The sequence below is a fragment of the Gavia stellata genome, chromosome Z, assembly GCF_030936135.1.
Source record: "Gavia stellata isolate bGavSte3 chromosome Z, bGavSte3.hap2, whole genome shotgun sequence".
In the NCBI taxonomy this organism is placed as follows: Eukaryota; Metazoa; Chordata; class Aves; order Gaviiformes; family Gaviidae; genus Gavia; species Gavia stellata.
This window is the reverse complement of record NC_082637.1, coordinates 84,344,402-84,364,028: the sequence shown is the minus strand read 5'-3', so window position 1 is coordinate 84,364,028 and position 19,627 is coordinate 84,344,402. Positions and strand designations below refer to the sequence as shown.

The 19,627-nt window shown below is 36.0% G+C and overlaps 1 protein-coding gene across 2 annotated transcripts in view; it reads right to left on the bottom strand.

The window, feature by feature from the left end:
- RASA1 (RAS p21 protein activator 1) overlaps positions 1-19,627 on the bottom strand; it is a 65,807-nt gene that overhangs the window by 32,052 nt on the left and 14,128 nt on the right. For both annotated transcript variants that reach the window (XM_059833277.1, XM_059833279.1), the window contains 8 exons: positions 17,987-18,136; positions 13,993-14,128; positions 13,045-13,115; positions 10,271-10,388; positions 9,230-9,261; positions 7,538-7,590; positions 6,641-6,791; positions 157-235 (listed from right to left, as the gene is read on the bottom strand). In XM_059833277.1, coding sequence (XP_059689260.1) covers positions 157-235; positions 6,641-6,791; positions 7,538-7,590; positions 9,230-9,261; positions 10,271-10,388; positions 13,045-13,115; positions 13,993-14,128; positions 17,987-18,136 — 790 coding nt within the window. The remainder of the gene's footprint in view (positions 1-156; positions 236-6,640; positions 6,792-7,537; positions 7,591-9,229; positions 9,262-10,270; positions 10,389-13,044; positions 13,116-13,992; positions 14,129-17,986; positions 18,137-19,627) is intronic.

Here is a 19,627-nt window from a genome sequence, read left to right as displayed (position 1 = left end):
GGATAGAAAAAAAACCACACAAGCCGAAAATATTAAAATTGGTGATGATGCTGTTTAACTACCATTGGTGTCTCTGGTGTAATTCAGTTCATAAACTGATTTGATGATGATTAGGTCTGTGTCTTCAATAACAAACACTCAGAGATGAAATCTTACCTGCATTGGAACAGGATCTTTGAGGTAATATCCTTCAACAATCTGTTCTTTTCTATAGTGCTCAATGATGTCAGCAATACTGTTCCAATAAGAAAAAAAGGATTCAAATTTTAAACAGGTTAGTTTTTCCTCTGTTTGAGAATCTGCTTTTCCATACAACCACAGAAAACTTTCTCACAAAGTTTTAATAAAATCAAGTGTTAAACATCATAATCTCATTTGTAGCAATGAGAATTTGCTAATATACTAAAGTCAAGAAGGTTCACAAAACTGTATTCAGAATGTATTAGTTCTAAACTCTGCAAAATATTTTAATTAGTTGCTTAAAATGCCAAATGAGGACACTGCTTTTTCCACATTCAAGCAGCACATGTGCATTACTAGCTCTCCAACCAGGCTGAAAATTGCTATTTCATTGGCAATAATTTTCTAAGTCCTAGAGTAACCAGGGAAGGTGAACGGGAGATACCGCAAGTGCAGAGCAACTTCTTTCTAGGAGGACAGGAACAGAAAACAGAAAAGGTTTATAGCAGAGCTTATACAGATTATGCTTGGAAATCACTGAGCTATCCTGTTAACATTAAATACTCAATTGGTAGCACTCCTCTACAGGGAAGCATTCATTCTAATCACCAGATTCTGATTCAATTGCATTTGGAAGGCTCAGGAGAGAAGCAGTGACAGATACAAGCTGAAATTCAAGGCATTTGAGTTGCTCTAACTTATTTTTGCAGTTACTGAAATTTACACTGTAATAAAGAACTGCAGCGTAAACATCAATAGAAATTAATCATTCGTATGCAAAATATCAGCCTAAAAAACCCTAAATAATTAAGTAGCAAACAAGAATATACTGAGTGTGTCTTCTCACTTCGCGCATGCTTAGCTGTGTGTGCAAAAATAATCAACAAGGCATGCGGCAATGAAATCTTTGACCTGTTACAATTGGATACAATTGTGTCTGACATAGGAACAGTATCTGATACTGTAAAAATAATCCCAAAACCATTGAAATAAAGCTATATAAGACATCTTTGTTCACTTTTCTCTCTCTCATTCTAAAGTTATGAACCAGTGCATGCTTGATAAAACAATTAATCTTCCCACAAATATTTTTCTTTTTCAGGTATGTAGAATGACGTGAATTTCTTTCAGTATTACTGAAATAAAATAGTGTATTTCAATTTTTACTGAGATGCAATCTGCATATGACATTTTCTGCATAAAAATTTAAACTTTGCCACACTACAGAAAAATAATGACTCAGTCATTATATTTTGCATGTTGAATAGCTACCACCAACATCTTGTAGTAAGTAAAACAGCATTATATAATTTTTCTCACTCATCAAATCAAGATCTTGAGTGTCAATGCCTCCTCTCCTTCCTTGGTTAAAAATGCCCGCAGGAGTTCCTCAATGCCTAATTTCTTCCAATTTTGTAAAATGGGCTGAAGAATAAACTCAGTTGTATTTGAAAACTCCTTTTGTAGTTAGAGTACGGTATAGACTAGGACTTTATGCCTTGATGGAGTGACTAAGGGCTTGGCTCTGCCGCCCCCTCCTCCTACAAGTGAACTTGATTCAGATGGTCACTCGTACATTGCCTTACCACTACGACAGCTCAAATGCCTGAACAAACTGAACACTGCAAACACAAAGATACCTGGTATCTCCAGACAAGTACACTACAGAATGAGAATCTGCAAGTATCAGAGTTATCTAACATGTACACCGTCAAGCATGAAATCAGACTGACCACAAAACTTATCTGGGGGACAGGAAAATGAATCATAGCCTTCTTCAATGTCTGACAGCAACAAAAATCCTACTTACACAAAATGCATCAAGGAAGGTATAGATAGGCATGGATTTAAAAAAAAAAAAACACGTTAAACTTGGTTTGATATACAGAAATAAAGATGGATCTCAATACTACATTACAGTTACTTTAGTAATTTTAAAATGCTCAGCATAGGGCTTGTTAGGTTCCCCAGGTCTCCGCTTCTTCAGTGATTTTAAAAGTATCTCACTATCATGAGCAGTATTGGTTTTTTAATACTTAAAGAGTGAATTGACAGTTACTCCAACAGCTGATATTTCAAATAACAAAGAATCCAGAAAGCAGAACTAAGGAACACCATTCCATACACTGTTAAATTACAAAGATAAAGAATTAACGTTAAACGCATGTTGTTCAGCCCATCACAATACAGATTAATCTACCAGTTGAAACAAAATCATCTGCCAATCGTCTAAGTTTTCAAATTGTGCTCTCTCTCAAATTCAAGATAACTTGAAAGCTTGTTCATGCTATAAACTATTGGGTCAATGTTTCTTATTTCTCCTTTGACATAGAATCACTAGAAACAAAGAAGCACCCCTAATTTTAAAGGTTTTTTTGAATGCAACCTGTTATATAGGTTGACTTTTGGGAAGAAGGCAGAGAGAAGAAAAGGACAGGAGAAATGGCCTGGTATGCTTTTCCTACCACATGTTCTAAAAATCAGAGTCATAACATTAATAAATGCTATCTTATATAAAAACCCTGTGAAACACATGTGGAAGTTACTGCCAGAACAGCTGAACACAGAAAGCACTTCTGGAGATGACCTAACCCAAGTCCTCAGCTCAAAGCAGGGTCAATGATGGCAGGTTGCTCTGGCCCTTGCTGAGTCACATCCTGAGCATCTCCAAGGACGGAGACTCCGTACCTTTCTGGGTAACTTGTCGCAGTGTTCGATCACCCTCATACTGAAATCCACACACCAGTAAAAGCACATCTTCGGACTGAGATCTCATGACACAGTTACTAAAATCACGATTGTACGAGGTCTGCCTGGGATGGAGTTATTTTCTTCATAGCACCCCACGCAGTGCTGCGTTTTAGATGTGTGACGGAAACACTGTGTTGATAGCACACCAGTGTTTTGACTACTGCTGCGCCATACCTGCAGTCTTGAGGCTTTCCTTTTTCCCCCGCTCTGCTCCCCTGTGCCCACCTGGCAAGCAGGACAGGGGTGGGCAAGGAGCTGGGAGCGGACACAGCAGGACAGCCAGCCACAGGGATATTCCCTGCCACATGACATCATGCTCAGCAATAAAAGGTCAAGGAGGAGGAAGAGGGGGATGTTAAAAAGCCTGTGGAGGGGTGACGGCAGCCAGCAGCTAAACACTCTGCAGCGCTTGCGCATTCATGGCCTTCAGGACAGGGAAGAAAACAGGAAAAGCACATGTGACAAAACTCGTGGGTCAAGATAAAGACAGTTTAATAAGTAAAGGGAGGTGCCAGTGATGCAAAAGCCATCACTCACCACCTCTCGCAAGCAGACTGATGCTCAGGCAGTCTGAGCAACAGCCGCCTTGGAAGAGGAAACATCCCCTCCCCTTTTTATTGCTGAGCATATGTCTTTGGTCAATTTGGATCTCTGGGAAACAGAGAGAGCCTCAACACTGTGCAAGCAGTGCTCAGCATGAGCCAAAACACTGGTGTGTTATCAGCACTGTTTTAGCTACAAATCTGTATCATGGCCCCATACTGGCTGCTGTAAAGAAAATTAACTCCACCCCAGTCAGACTCGATACAACCACCAAGAAATGGCTTTGCCAGTTTTTCCATGAAAATGTAGAAAGATAACTAGTGGAGTAATTTGTTATCCATGGAATAAACAGAAAGATCCACAAAAGTTAAAGGCTTTACTAAAGCCCATGGGAAAATACTCCTTTGTTGCACAGTCAACATAATTCCCACAATATGTACACAATATAGATGCTATATATATTGGGACATTCAGGTGGACAGCTAAAAGACTACAGGTTGGCTGTTCTGCAGAGCTGATACAAGAGAGTGAAATAATGAAAGCAGATCTCTGTGTGACAGACTGCAAACACAGCCTGTCACTCACACTCATCAACAGAAATTTTTAGCAATTTACATGCAAAGTAGTGGAAGCACATGCAAAAGCAACAAAACAAGCAAACAAAAATAAGTCTTCCTACGCAGCACAGACTATGAGATTCCTGAGATGTACCCAGGACCTCTTTCCCTATGATCACCCGGTGTAAACTCTTCAGGAATACAAGACAACACACTGTTGCTTATATAGGCTATTGTGGTTCCAGCCCCACATCTGGATATTGAAAATATCCAAAAAATAAAACAAACTTCTTTCATTTTGTGTTTCCTTACTATTCTTTACCTCCTTTTGTATGAAAAATCTTGGTTTATAATTTACTGAGCCTGTAACTGTAACCAATACTCTGCAGACAAAGAGCAGATTGCTTTCATTGTATCTTTTACCCCATTACAATCACAAAAACTGTAAGAGAATATTAAAAATACTCTACTATCAAGGAGATTTTGTAAAGATCTGGTCTAATACTAGTATCAGATCTCAAAGGAGATACTTTGAGAGCATTTATGGAAACAGCTTAATATAAAAAAGCTTATAGTTAATGGAAACCGTCAAACATGCATTTAAAAAAAAAGTAGCACTTCTTAAATCTGGAACTTTCACCCTGAAGACAAACACTACATTTTTAAATAAGCCACAAAGACAGAACTCTCTGCACCAAGAAATGCTTATAGTTTCATTATCTTGCATAAATTCATGCTTTGTATATCTTTGTTCTAGACTCAATACCCTGTCTGTTGTTTTTCAGCCACTTCCAATTATTCTATTCAAAAAAACCACACCAATTTTCACACATTTAAAGATTTCTTTCTCACACTGTCCTCATTAAATGAACTAATACAAGAATTAAAAAGCCCACAAAATCATTCCTTCCTTCCTGCTCCTTATTTATGGCCCTCTGCAGTAAATCTTACATTACAGAATTTGGGCAGTTACCATCTTCATTTTGCAGCCTTATTATCTTGCATTGTGTACTTCATTAGATGTTTGAACTTCCAGGAAGTTTACCAACTTGCAGCACTTACTAAGCTGGACTGAATGTGAGTCTAGGAGTATAGCAGTAATTCTCCAAAAGATGCAAAAAAAATGAAGCCTTTTAAAGCTATGCAGATTCTCTTTCACACTGAGGAAAATCTCTGTAAATTAGGTACCAAAGTACTAAAAAGATTCTAAAAGCATTTTGCCATAACTTAGTGCTACTTAACTTTACAATCTTGTTTTCTGTTCAACACCATGGAAAGAATCTTCTTCAGATAAATATAATTTATATACAATATCTCAAGTGAATCTAGCACTGCATTCTGAAAGTAATCTAAAGTAACAATTAATGTAGTAGCTTTCTGAAGGTATACTATTTAATGCTGCAAAACCATTTCAGACTAGTAAAGAGTTCCACTAATTTGCTTGTTAGTTTGACATGACCTAGAGTGGGGGCTTCTAGCCTACCATCCTCTTAACAAGCCATGTAACTAGAGAATGGGCAAAAGAGCATTTACCTTCATGAAAGGCTGACACTGCAGCTAGCTCGGTTTTCAATGAGGATGTCTGGAGGCCAGACTGATTAATGTAGAAGGTATTCAAGCAGCCTGGGTGTGGGATATGCATAAGTTCGTAAGGTTCCAACTGTTTAGCCTCACACCATCATCCATTTGAAGTCATATGAAAAAGTCCACTGAACTTCTTAGCTAGGAGACCTCAACATTTTTTCAGACACACCAGCTGCTGGATCTCTACCCACTCAGAAGCCAAGCTGGAAGTGAGAGAAATTCTCTATTGGGATGAAGAATGCCCTGGTTCTAGGTGAGCAAGTCTGGAAAATTGCTGATTTTGTGAGGCAGGCAACAGCCTCCATAAAAAAGACAGAGGCGAGTTTTCACTACTGAGAAGTCTTGCATCTATGACAACTCTAAAAACAAGATTATCAAGGATGGAGCTCTATTGGTAGCTTCTCCCACAAAAGGGGAAACATCTGTTGTTATTTCTTTTTCTTTTTGTATAAATTACTATTTTTTTGTACCAATGGCAAAACAAATGCATCCCAAGTTTGCTCAGTCTAAATGAAGTGATCTGTACTTCTGACCCAAGCATCACGCACATGTTACAATGCAGTTTAATGACTTCTTCCAACAATTAAGATATTTTTCCCCATTCCTATAAATACCGATTTCTATTATTTGTAAACCCTATTGAATGTCTCAGATAAAAATCAACATTTTTCCCCCCCTTTTCAAATAGACTAGAATACAAATAGCTGCTTCCAAGACAACACAGCTCTCTCTTAATTACAGAGCCACATACGATCCATACAATCTACAATTTATAGTGTGAAGAAACTGGTTCGCAGAAGAAGGACAATACTTTGAAAGAAACAAGCTATGCTTAAGCTTCTGCAAGCTTGAAGAACTTGCTCAGTTACAAGTAACTACTAAGCAAGTTAGGTAAAATGGCTAGTATACTATTAAGAAAACTACAGTCTTATAATCATAGCAGTAAATAATTATCAGGAGCAAGTTACCCAAATTCTTTACACAAAAAAAAAATACACACAATTCCTTTTACCATTAAAACTTACCTATTATAGTATCTGCCTCCCATCATAAACTGATTGTTTGATGTTGGACATATTTTAAAACGCTGAATATTTTCACTGGTCCGAAAATAAAGTGAATAATCACCAGGTGTATTATCTGAAGGCCTCACAAGAAAACTGCACACCTGACCAACTGAAAAAATATCGTAATAGTGTTACTTTTCTTCGTGTAATATTTAAGCCCTTACCAAATTTATTTCCACATGAATAAGCAAGAATTGCACACTTGAAGAAATACAAAGTCTATAAGGCAATTTCTAACAGGATCTCAAACTAGATCAACTAGTACTAAACTGCCAAAGTTAATGCAAAAAGGTTTAGATGCAGCTGGCAACCTAGCCACATCTTTGCCACCTCTTTACAAGAGCATACAAAAAAAAGTTTGACAACATGTTTTCAAAAATTAACAATTTCTGTTCTAGTATTTAAAGTATGCTATTTAACAATACGGGTCTCATTGTTAGAGAAAATACCATGTTAAGAAATCTTGATGTTTTCATTTAAAGAAATATTTGCTCTATGAAAGGCCTAAAAAAGTTTGTAATGTATTTTCCTTTAGGTATACAAAAGCATAGTCTCCGCAGCATTTTGATGAAGACATCAGTAAGTGAAATAATTTATTACATATACATTAATTTAAAAAAATACTTCAATCAAAAATTATTACATTAACTGTACTTGAGAACATACTCAATACTCATAGCCACAACAGTTTTCTTTCAATGTAGTATTCTACAGAGGTAACAACCAGAGGGTCTGGTCAGACTAAGATATTCATACATGTTCACACATAAAAGGAAGTTTTGCCACAGTTTAATACTAATAGGATCACTTTGTGCCATTTCACTACCACTGTATTTCAATCAGAAATAGAAGTACCTGTCATCAGCAAATTGTAAGCCTCTTGTTTGGAGATCTTCCCATGGAACCATCTTAACAAAGATGAAGAGAAAAATTAGAAAGCAAGACTACCAGCTCTCTTTTTTGGCTGTGGTGACATCCAAGGCTCTGGCACCTATGAATTGATCTTTATTTAAAAAGACCTAATACATATAGACGAGATAATAAATCATTATGCTACTTAATGATTGTGTTCTACCAACAGCATGAAAAAACTAACACTAACAGGTATATAAATAAATTAGTTTCAATAAAAAAGTCCAACACTTGGAGCTGACGTTCAAATCCAACTGTGTTTAGAAATGAAAATGATTTGTCTAAATGGTAGATAATTTGATAGGCATTATTTGAAGTCAGTCTCATACAGCAATTTACTTGAATCATGAGATCGAAAGCTCAAACAAGAAGGTTAAACACTGTACAGAAAAACTCAAACTGAATTTTGCCAGAAGCTGTGGAAAAAGAACCTAGCTTTGTTAGACTATTGAATACAAACTACTTTGATCTCACACCCTGTACCTTCCCAGAGTCCTGTGTCAAAGCAGCGTTCTAAAAAAGTTCAGCAGCCTCTCTCCAGTCTCAGCCTGATACTTACAAATATAGAGAACAGCTTGACATGCTACAACATAATAGCTTATTCTGTCCTTTAAAGGAAAGCTAAAAATACGTCCTTTTTATGTATCAGAAGAGAGCTCCAGTTCTAACTTTCTTGCTATACTACCTTTAGAGGATAACTTCTGGCTACTGGAATGTTCAATGGAATCACTGTCTCCCCAGAATTCCTCTGAGTGGCACAAGTAACTGCAGACAGACAGTATCAAAGCTCCAAGCATCTGCTACAAACTACTTTGCAAATAAATAAATAAAATGTCCTACATTTGAAGGCATCCCTACTGCCAAGGTGACCAACAGAACTCTAGCAAACAGTAAACAAATACACCAGTGATTTTCTTTCTCCTATTAAGATAACAAGAAATGCCTCCTTCAGCCATCAGTCTCTTGGAGACCACAAACTAGGCAACAGAGAAAAAGAAGCAGGTGCAAACGTGGCAAGCAAATGGAGGACAGATAAAATAATCAAGCCACTAGAAATTTTTTTGAACTTCCTTTTGCCACTCGTCTTTACCACTGAAAATAATCTAATCAACAACTTGACAGATCAATACATGGTTGATTCTAAATTGTATTCAATCTTCAAAAAAAAAAAGCATTTAAGCAAATAGAACAAATCTTACAGACCTCTGGCTTTCTCTCCAAAGCTTAAGTGTTATTACACAAAGCTAACAGAAACAAGCTGTAACTATCACACTATCATTTTTCTAACAGTTCTTTGCTTTATTTCCAGCATTTAGAGTTGTGCAGATCTGAAAAAAGGTTACCTCTAAGGCAAACACTATGTTCAAGAAATACTCTACTGTGCATATTTCGCCTGAAAGTGATCATACAGGGACTCATCTAAGACTTTAACACTGCAAAACCCATTGGCAATAGGCATACCTATTACAGGACTCTCATGTTAATTATCCATGCATCTTCAGCAGCCAGTACAGGAAAAAGTCTTAAGATGAAAAAATAAATCTATTTGGTTCACCTTCCCAAAAGTTGGGAAATCTCACAGCAAGTTTACAAACAGTTATTATTGCTTTATAATAACAAAACAAAAATCCTTACATTTTGCCTTCATGTGGATCTTCTTCTCTTCCCTAATGAGAAAATTAACATATTAAGTGCATGACAACAGTACAGCTCAATTTAAAAAAATATAGACTTCACATGTTAAGACCTTCTGTAGAAAAAAAAAAACATTAAGAAGTCTGAGACATTTTTGAACTTAAGGGCTTATTGCAGTTCTATGAAAAGAAGTTTTCCTCTTCATTCACTAAGTGGAAATTCAGCCAAAATGTGTTACTTCAGAGGATTGCTTCTGTCATGTTTCAAATCCTTCTTTAGAGGTGGTAACTTTTTAAAATCTCAGCTTTCCACTGATACATCAGTCTACGGTTCAATAGTCTAGTACTGCCACTTCAATTTAGCCATTCATACCCTGACATGGACCTGTGAGAAGCATCTGCAGGTAACACTGCTATTAGCAAAACACATGTACCATGCAGGAAAATATTATCGAAAATATTTTACAATATTTGACTCCAAAGCAATGCTGAGCTTGTTAATTTTTTTTTTTTTTTGTTCCTTCTTAACTATGTTAAACCATTCCCTTACAATAACTGAATTATCTGCAGGTCACCTGGTTAGCTTCCTGAGCCCACACAAGCCCTTCTAGGTATAACTAACTCATCAATATATTTTTAACCCACACTTCATCCTTAAAAAAAGAGAAAGTCCTACCACAATGCAAAATTACATTCTGTACCATTTGTGAATGTTTCATGGCAAATATAAAATAGAAATGCAATTCAATGAGTAGCAGATTCTTTACCAGGACACTCAAGTTTAGGAAACTGCTTAGTAAATTTACAGTACTGTTCATTTGTACTTCTCTTTGGACAACATGTGAATAAGCACTTTTTTGATACTGAATTAGTCTTAAAGGTTTGTTATACTATTTTAAAATGAGTAGGTCAAATTACTAGGTTTAGAAAAGTACATAACTAGAAAACAGGCAATTAAATGTCACTAGTTTTGGTTTATTTCAGTATTATTTTACAAAAAAATCTCATTCATTTAAGAAATTTAAATATAAAAATCACTTACCACTTCTTCTACCAGGTCTTCTACAATAAGACCTTGCTCATCTGTCCGTAGGTTTGTAACCCACATCCAGCCATCTTCCAATTCGTTATGGACAATAAACATGTCTCCTTTAAGGAAACTGAAGAGGGTTACAGCAAGATGTAAATCAGAGATACAATCATAATATAAAGTTTAATGAACACAATCAATTCTTGAGTATAATTACCACAAGGTATTTGCGAAAACCTGTTTGTGAAAAATGCATGGATTGATACCCCAAGCACATCATGTGTATTTTTCCTCACAGTTAAGTGGCTATTACATATGAGCATTTATACTTCTGATTTACATTTAGTATCTAATACATACTTTAGTTCTGTCAACTTCAAAGCGTGCTAAAGATGTATAAAACAAAAATAACACCACAAAAATATTAAAAGATAGTAATATTGTTCTTTTATGAAGAGGGATCAAATACTAAACACAAGTAAAATAACCAGAGATCCCCTTAATAGCCTGTAAGAAAATAATACTCCTTTCATTGAAGACTAATCTTGTATAATAGAAGCCTGAGGAATACCTATTCTTTATGTTCTCACATATGAAGACAAGTGCTACAAAGACGGTACAGAACTGTTACCAGAGAAGCCATGCAATTAGCTACAAGAAAAGCATAAACAAAAAGCTTTAATATGTCTAAGGGAGTTTCATTTCTGGAAGGCTAGTGTAAGTTACTCCTTAAGTATTATCCCAAACTCAGGTCATATGAAAACCTTTCACTGCAGCACAGCAAGACTTCTCAATCAAGTTTGATGATGCATCAGGGTACAGGAAATAGCAATAAAGTACTGAAGCTCATTAACTACTATTTCAGTTCAAAATTACATAGCAATTTGCTACGGCATTTCTCTCATTTGAAACAGGCTGACAGAAAAGGCATTAACTCGAGCACAAAGCAAACAGCGAGAATTAAAGAACAAAAAAACCCAAACCACTATTGAAAACACAGAATAAATTCAGCTGCTAATGAACCTAAATCCTAAGAATGGGTGACAGACAGCAAGAGCACCCTCTATCAGCAATATTACAAAGACCTATACGTTAAGTTTCTGCATGGAACACAGGCTGAAATTAACCCTGTAATACTTCAAACTTTCTAAATATTAACTATGGCATAAAATTTTAGGTCAAGAATCTCTGAAATGCATAAAGTCTTCAAGAGCATATTAATTTGACCTAGAACAAACTGAGAACTTTGGTCCCAGCTATGCCACAAACAGAACTAATTTTAGTCATGTGGATCTCAAAACCCTAGCACAGAACTTTGCATTTTAGCTGTATACTAAAAGAGGGAGAAATGGTATAATGGTATAAATCTACAATTTTTGTTATGACAGCAAAGTAATAAAATGCTTTTTCCTCTTAAGTTGGTAGATGCAATAAGGCACTTAATGGATTCAATCCCTCTTTTTATTCGTACACAGTAGGAAGCCTTACTTGCAATTGTTGCCTAACACCTTCTTCTCATCTGCTTAGAAAAACATAGTCTCAAAGACAAATTATCGTCACAGTGTTCTTTAAGAGGTCAGATAAGACTGGACTGTGAACCTTGGGATAAATTTCCATCCCAATGAGGATATAAAGCTCTCATATATCTTTCTCTGTATCTTAGGCTAATAGTCCCCAAAACAAGCCAGTTCCCAATTCAACTGGTGTGTTAAATCAACTTATGAAACCAAGACTGTCTCATTAGAGAGATTAGAAATCACTAAAAATCTCTTTCACATCCTCCTACTTTTCCATCTGAAAAAAAAGTAATTCTGACATCTCAAGAAAGCAGTATCAATTCCAAGTAACCAGCACATGCTCTTCTACTAGATATGGGACTGTTGGTTTTGTCTCCTTTCCACATAGCATCTCATGAAAATGCAAGAAGGGTGGGGAGTACAGATGATACCTAAGAAATTATTGAGGTACCCACGTTAGAAAGGAAGTTGAGCAATACTTAACAGAGAAGTACGAGAATATGAGAGATAGGCCTGAAATTCAGTAATTTTTTTTAAGATCTTAAGATTATGGGAGATTACACATTTAAAAGTATCATTTCTTCAATACAGACTCTTTCCAAAAGGAGGTAGGGGTGAGAAGGGAAGGGAGAATCATTCTTGCTCCATTTTATGGATAGAAAAGTAAAGAGAACTTAGAAGAAATAGTTACCAAGTTTCTAAGCACAGGTAACAAAATGAATACTAGAACATTAAAGGCAAAGCTTTTTTAACATTGCTCCTTTTTCTTATTTCAAAGAAGGCATGAAATACTCTATTCTTCCATTTATGAGTAGTCAATGCTCACATTCTCTTTCTAGTGGGCAGAATTGGTTTGGCTTGAACTACTTATCCACTATAAGTTAGTTCCGTGGCAGTTCAGCATAGAAAGCCTAGCTCATTTATTTCACACACTCACACAAGGCATTTCTGCTCAGAATTCTTTCATACACAAATTCACCCTCTTGGAGAAAAATGTAGGGCCTTGTAAAATGTACTTCAAAACTATAACATTACTAATTTTACTTCTACAAACCTAATGTATCTTCCCTTACAATTAATACAAACAAATATACCAAGAATAAAAAGTCTTACTGCTATTTCCAACAAAAAAACACAGAAGCATCATCCTTTAACCTAACTGTGTTAAGATGCAACTAGACAGTATTTCCATATGAACACATACTTAAATCATTAACATTTATAAGTACTCTTCAGAATTTCACAACTACTACTATTATTAAAACATACCTTATTTCATCAGTTTCTGGCACTTTGGTGTAAGGTAGAATTGCTCGAACTCTCCTTCTGTCCTCCACGGGCTACAATTTAAGAGAAGAGAGCAAAGATAATACTTTTCCCTCTTTCTAGTGTAGAATCCTTCTCCCCAGTGTTATGCTACTCTGAGGCAAACAACTGGTAACAGCCGCTTATGTCGCCCTTGCCAGCTTTGAATTTTCAAAGCTCAAAACCACCGAGAGCTAGAAAACCCTATTTCATACAGAGAGCTACGAGAGTTATCGTTTTGTTTCGTCTCTAGCATATCTAACATAGATAATGTATGTTCATATTCTCCAAAATAAATTCCCAGTAAGATAATTCCCATAAGAGTATACTTTTCAACTTTATTCCACTTAGAGTGGAAATTTCCAGAAGTTTAACAATCAGAAACATCTTTAAGTTTTTGGGTTTGGTTGGGGGGGGCATTATGCAGTGTTTTGTTTCATTTTAATTGCTTAAATTGTTTTAAGGATGGGCATGTGAAAGAAGCCCCATTTTCAGAAACCTTGGCTATTTCCAGAATGCATATTTTGAAACAGTTGTTAGATACACAAAATATCACAAAACTGTGTAGGTTACATTACAATGGTGCTCTTCACTGGCCAAGAACCACACATTTTCTTGTTAACTCTGTTTACCTACAATGCTATTACTACATTTGGAGATAACTGCAACACCTGACATTTAGCTTTCTCATTACACATTTTCATTAAATAGACATTTTTTTTAATCATTACTTTGTATCAGTAAGAATGGCTTATTATATTCCTTATACTTCAACATATGCTGAGGCTATGTAGAACTACAGGAAATTTTCTACAATGCTTTTTCCAAAGAAAACTATGAATGGTGATTAAAGTTACTAACATTTAAGTAAATGACACTTAAAAATTTTACTATAAAAATTGTACTACTTGCCTCTGGAGGTGCTACTGGAAATAAGAGCTTTTCCCCTTTCAGCAAACAGGACACATGGCTGTAATAACCAATTAGGTCCGAGAGTGAAGCAAAACGACGTCCACCAATGTAATAGTCTCCACACATGGCAATAATCCTGTTAATAAAAAGAAGCAGCTTGACATAACAAAATTTTTTGCTACCATTTTTTTTTCTTTAAAGAAAAAGGAAATTAGGATAATGTTTAATCTTTAAAGCAGTGTCTGCATGCAGCAAAATGCAGTATTACAAGCTCTCCATAAACATGTAAATAAATCTTAGCTAATGATATTTCATCAGACATTGTGGATATATATCGCAGGATACACCAGTGTTTTTAAGACTCTAAAAGAAGTGCTGATTCACAAAAAAAGCCAGTATATTTGTCAGAACTAAATGAAATTAAACAGAAAAATGTAACGTTAGTGTCCTGGAAAACTGAAATAATGCACTAGTAGACACAACAGCTTTATTACTTGTATCATGCAGGACATATGCCTTTTATTACAGGCTTATATAAATCTGACAAAGTATTAAAATATTTTAACAACAAATAACTGCACTTGTTTATACAATGCAGAAAACAAACAGCTTCAAAAATTAGTCACCTTCTTACAGTTAGTGTAGCATCCATATTATAAGTTAAGAAATTACTTTGGAATAATCAAAGTATCTCTTTATACTCAATTTAAAAATTTGCTAACTAATGGGGAAAAAAGCTTACAAAACCATTTCAGTAGCTTAGTACAATGAAGTACTGTTACAAAACTGTTCATTTTATTCTTTAAGGGTTGTGTTTCTCTGAAAGTACAGAGATTCGTTAATGCATTGTCATATCAAAAATGGGAAATACCATGTCTGTTCACATTGCTAGTCAATACACATTCTAAAAGCAGTCAGAAATCAATTATTTAGGTAAAGGAGTTAACAGTACTTAAGACATTTCTTTTACACTCAAGAGTCATTTGCAAAAGTGAAGAAGTACTTAATCTGAAACAACTTTAATATTTTTGACCAGACAATCCAAAGAAATGATCACATTATGTAAACTGATGGCATCAAGCAGGCCTGAATTTTTCCAGCAACACAGAGATCAGGCAGGAGTCCCAAGTAGCAGCTCACTTGCATTCTTACAAAAATGTAAGGAATTGAAAAATAAATTATTACCAAGCTAAGCTGTTAAAAAAAATTTAAATCTGAAAGCTCATGTTAATTGTCTCTCCAGTTTCCAGAAGAGAGACAAATTAACTTAAGGGTATTCCAAAATAAATTACAGTATCAAGAATAAACATATTTGAATCTTCTTAGTGTTCTACTTCATGTTTGAAGCTCTCACAAAGCTTCTGAACAACTCAAAAACAAATGGGGGGAGGAGGAGGAACCCCAACATTCAATTGCCAAGAAACTTATCTTTCATGCCAAATGAGCACACTATTTCTTGGTTTCTTCCATTTTTACTCTTTTTCTTTAGCAGGTCAGTATTCTGTTACATTCCTGCCCAAAAATCTTCCTTCTCAGTCAGTTCTTTGAACTAAATTATTTCTCCCAAACAGTGATGTAACATGTATACAAAGATGAATCTTCAGAGATGAAATCTAAAGTTTTTATGCAGACAGCACTGCAAGGGGAGTCAGAAAACAATATAACTTTAAGGACATAGGCTAGATCTTTTGGCATATTTTCTGTAAGATTTTTTGGTACATTATTCAATAGAGATTAGGTTCTAAATAGAATTTAGTGTTTCAGATTATTGTTTCATCAATCTGAAATGAAACTTTTCTTCAGAACACTGAGCTAGCAAATTCTGTAATCACAGAAAATTCTGAAGAACAAGATTAAAAGATAAATATTTCCCTCCAAAATATTTTGTATCACTCTGACTCACCAAAAAAAGGTAACACTTCAGTGAAAAAAGATTTAGCTTTGCCAGATTCATATGCTACAAATCAATCATATGCTGCATCAGCATCTATCATGGAATCATAGAATCGTTTAGGTTGGAAAAGACCTCTAAAATCATCAAGTCCAACTGTAAACCTAACACTGCCAAGTCCACCACTAAACCATGTCCCTAAGCACCTCATCCACACGTCTTTTAAATACCTCCAGGGATGGGGACTCCACCACCTCCCTGGGCAGCCTGTTCAAATGTCTGACAACTCTTTCAGTGAAGGCATTTTTCCTAAGAACCAATCTAAACCTCCCCTGGCGCAACTTGAGGCCATTTCCTCTTGTCCTATCACTTGTCACTTGGGAGAGGAGACCAACACCCACCTCTCTGCAACCCCCTTTCAGGTAGTTGTAGAGAGCAATGAGGTCTCCCCTCAGCCTCCTCTTCTCCAGACCAAACAACCCCAGTTCTTTCAACCACTCCTCATCAGACTTGTGCTCCAGACCCTTCACCAGCTTCGTTGCCCTTCTCTGGACATGCTGTGTCAGTATGCAACTTTCAAGAGGCACCAAAAGAATTAAAAGAGTTTAGGAAACTTTCATTTAAAATCTTGGGATTTCAATTGCACAGAAATCTAAGAAAAGTTTGATGTGAAACATAACACTTTCAGGAAACAAAATGTGAGGGACATTTTTTAGCAATGCAAGTTTCACCCATTCTTGGTAGGCTGCAACTGGCAAAGATCAAGCTTTGGTGATAACAGCACTTCTACTCTGTGGGACGTAGGAGAGCCATCCCTATATTTGCTTGAAATTATTTTAAGGCTGCCATTCCTGAGGCTGACATGTTCTTGAGTGTAACACTTGCCTATCTAATAACAAATAAAAATATACACTTGGCGGTCAAAGAATGAAACTGAAAACATGTCCAATCTCTGAAGAACAGCATTAACTAACAAATTAACTCCCTTTGGATATTTATCTCTGTGTGTTTTATGGATCTCAGACTGAAAGATTCTTTAAGGTTTGAAAGTATTGTAAAGACCCTTTCTTTAGGGAATTGAATATCAGTATAGCTGAGAAGCTGAAACTGATAGCTCAGATGGCAGGATGCAAACATGAGATACTACTTCTGTGCTATATTGTCTGCACTTAAGAGAATTATGCCTTCATGTCAATGGTAGATCAGGACCTCTGAACCACACTTCATCACACAGCAGATGCAACCAAGAACTCGCTACATTTGCAAACCATACACATAGTGGCTTGTAGCATCCCGGATAATTCCCACTTTCAGAAGTCGAAGAATTTGCTTTGAATTTGTTTGTTGCTATCAAGACAGCTGACAAAGATTTCTCTTAGTGCTGAAGAAACAGTTGCTTTCCTATTTTGTAAAGACGAACATGACACTGCAGCACTCGACTTGCTGACCAGCCTTCAAGCTCTTCGCAGAATACATTTACATTCTTATTTACACTAAAGAATAAATGAACTTACTAATGTACGCAGTTTGGCAATGTAAAATATATGTATCATATTAATATATAGTAAAATAATCCTAGTTACAACTTTGGATAAAGAGCTACTTGTATTTAGAACAACTAATTCTAACACATAATGAAAGTTGTTTCCAGCAAACCTTTGGATTATTAAATACATAATCTCTTTGTTTCTTCTTGGGTTTTTTGGGGTGGTTTTCCCTCAGAATTAAGGAAGCAATCAAATGTGCTAGCAGTTTATGTCCTGTGAGCTACAATGGCTACTATGGAACATACTCAAAACAATCTCCTTGACTGACTAATGAAAGCTGCATGTTGCTTTAAGTCTATTCACAACTGCTTTAGACAGGTTTCTCTGTCCAGATGTTGTTGGTTTCCTCACATTTTTGTTCTTTAGCCTACAAAGTAATTTTTAAACAGCATATTTTAAACAATTAAGCACAAGTAAAAAGTCATACCATGCAAGAATAAAGAGTCAAAAATATTCAATTATAATGCAATGGTTGTTTTCTGTCTCTACTCTATTGTGTTCTAAACCAAAAAATAAACACATCGTAGTATTTTAAAATAAAACATTCAATTCTCACCTAAAATGATTGACATTTGTTCTACTAAGGAATGAAAGCACAAATGAACCTGGTCTCCGATCACTTTCTCGAATAAGGTAACTTCCAGGTTTTCCTGCTTGTCGAAGACGTTCTTCTGCAATTGTTCTGTCAAGTTTTCCATGATACCACCTGAAAAAAGAATAACAACAGGTGTCCTTAGAACTTAAGCTTTTTGTTTATTCTCACAGAAGAGACATATGAAACTAACAAAAGCTTTCAGTCAAAACTGATGCAACTCCAAACCTTTTTCAAAGTTACCACATCTTTACATGTTCAACCTCCAAGTTTACTTATTTCCAATAAACAGTATTTTTAAGACAGCATAGCTTTTCAGATATCCTGCTTCTCTCAACGAACCATCCCAAGGGGCAGAGGCTCTATACATATCATCAGCTTTTCTCTCCTCCCTAATCTGCTTATTTTAAATAAACAGAACCAGAGGTGACTGATCTGACTCAGAAGACTGTTGTATTTTAAGCCTACATGGGCTTCAGTTCAGGATGGATTTTCCAAAGGCATAAATTGAGAAGTGAATTGTCACAACCTGTCTCCCACCTGACACAGATACTGCTGTAGCAAAGCCTGCATTGAATTGGAGTGACAGCAGCCACCAGACCACCATCCAGCCCCAAAACAGTCCTTCCTAATCACAATGCGTATCCTACCAATTAAAAGCAAGTGCAGATGCATGACAAATCACAGACTGGGAAGTATAACAAAGGAACACTTCAGTCTAAAGTAAAGGTTAGACTCTTACCATTCAAGCATTCATTTGCCTTGCCTCAGTTTATTCACACAGCTTTTGTCAGAACACCCATTCTACTCCAAATGATCAAGTATCAGGTTTTCATTAAAAAAAAAAAAAAAAGCAGCAATGGAGAGCGCCATTCAAATGTAAAGCCAAGCATTGTTCTCATCACCTTCACAAAGCCACAGCATGTTCCGGAGCTACATACTGTAATAATTTATCAGCTTTGCATCCATCAACTAACTATGCTTAATCCAACATTTAATTTCTACACTTAAGAAAACATCAGCTTCTATATAGCCACTGTTTTAGACAACTTAAATCATTTACCACTTCATACCATTCACCTTTTAGTTCTAACAGTTCACATATGTCTTCAAGAGTCACGAAAATGCATTTTGGAAGAGATATGTAAATGACCTTTTGAACTAATACATGCAAGAATACCAAAAATTGCACAGATTACAGTTCCAAAAAAAAATGAATAGTGGGCTGTTGATAAAATCTGACCAGAAGCACTTTCCCCCCCCCGCAAAATGGAAGCAGAAGAGAGCTTTTATCAGAATGAAAATCAGAGTTTTGAGAGCTTTTATCAGAATGAAAATCAGATAGGCTAAACCAATAAACACCATGTATACCAGCAGAAGCAGCACCAGCATAGATTACTGTTTACCCTAGCAAAGCTGTGTGCTGGCTAGCATAGCTCTCCTTTGCTTCCCTTCCTCATCCTGATGAAAACAAGTGAAATGAGAAAAAGCACTGTTGTGTCTGTACAACATATAGCACCTGAGGCTGCTGCAGGCCAAGTTACATTAGTGAGATCCTGTTTCATCCCATTCCACTGCAATGCAGCCTTGCGACAGAAACCTGTC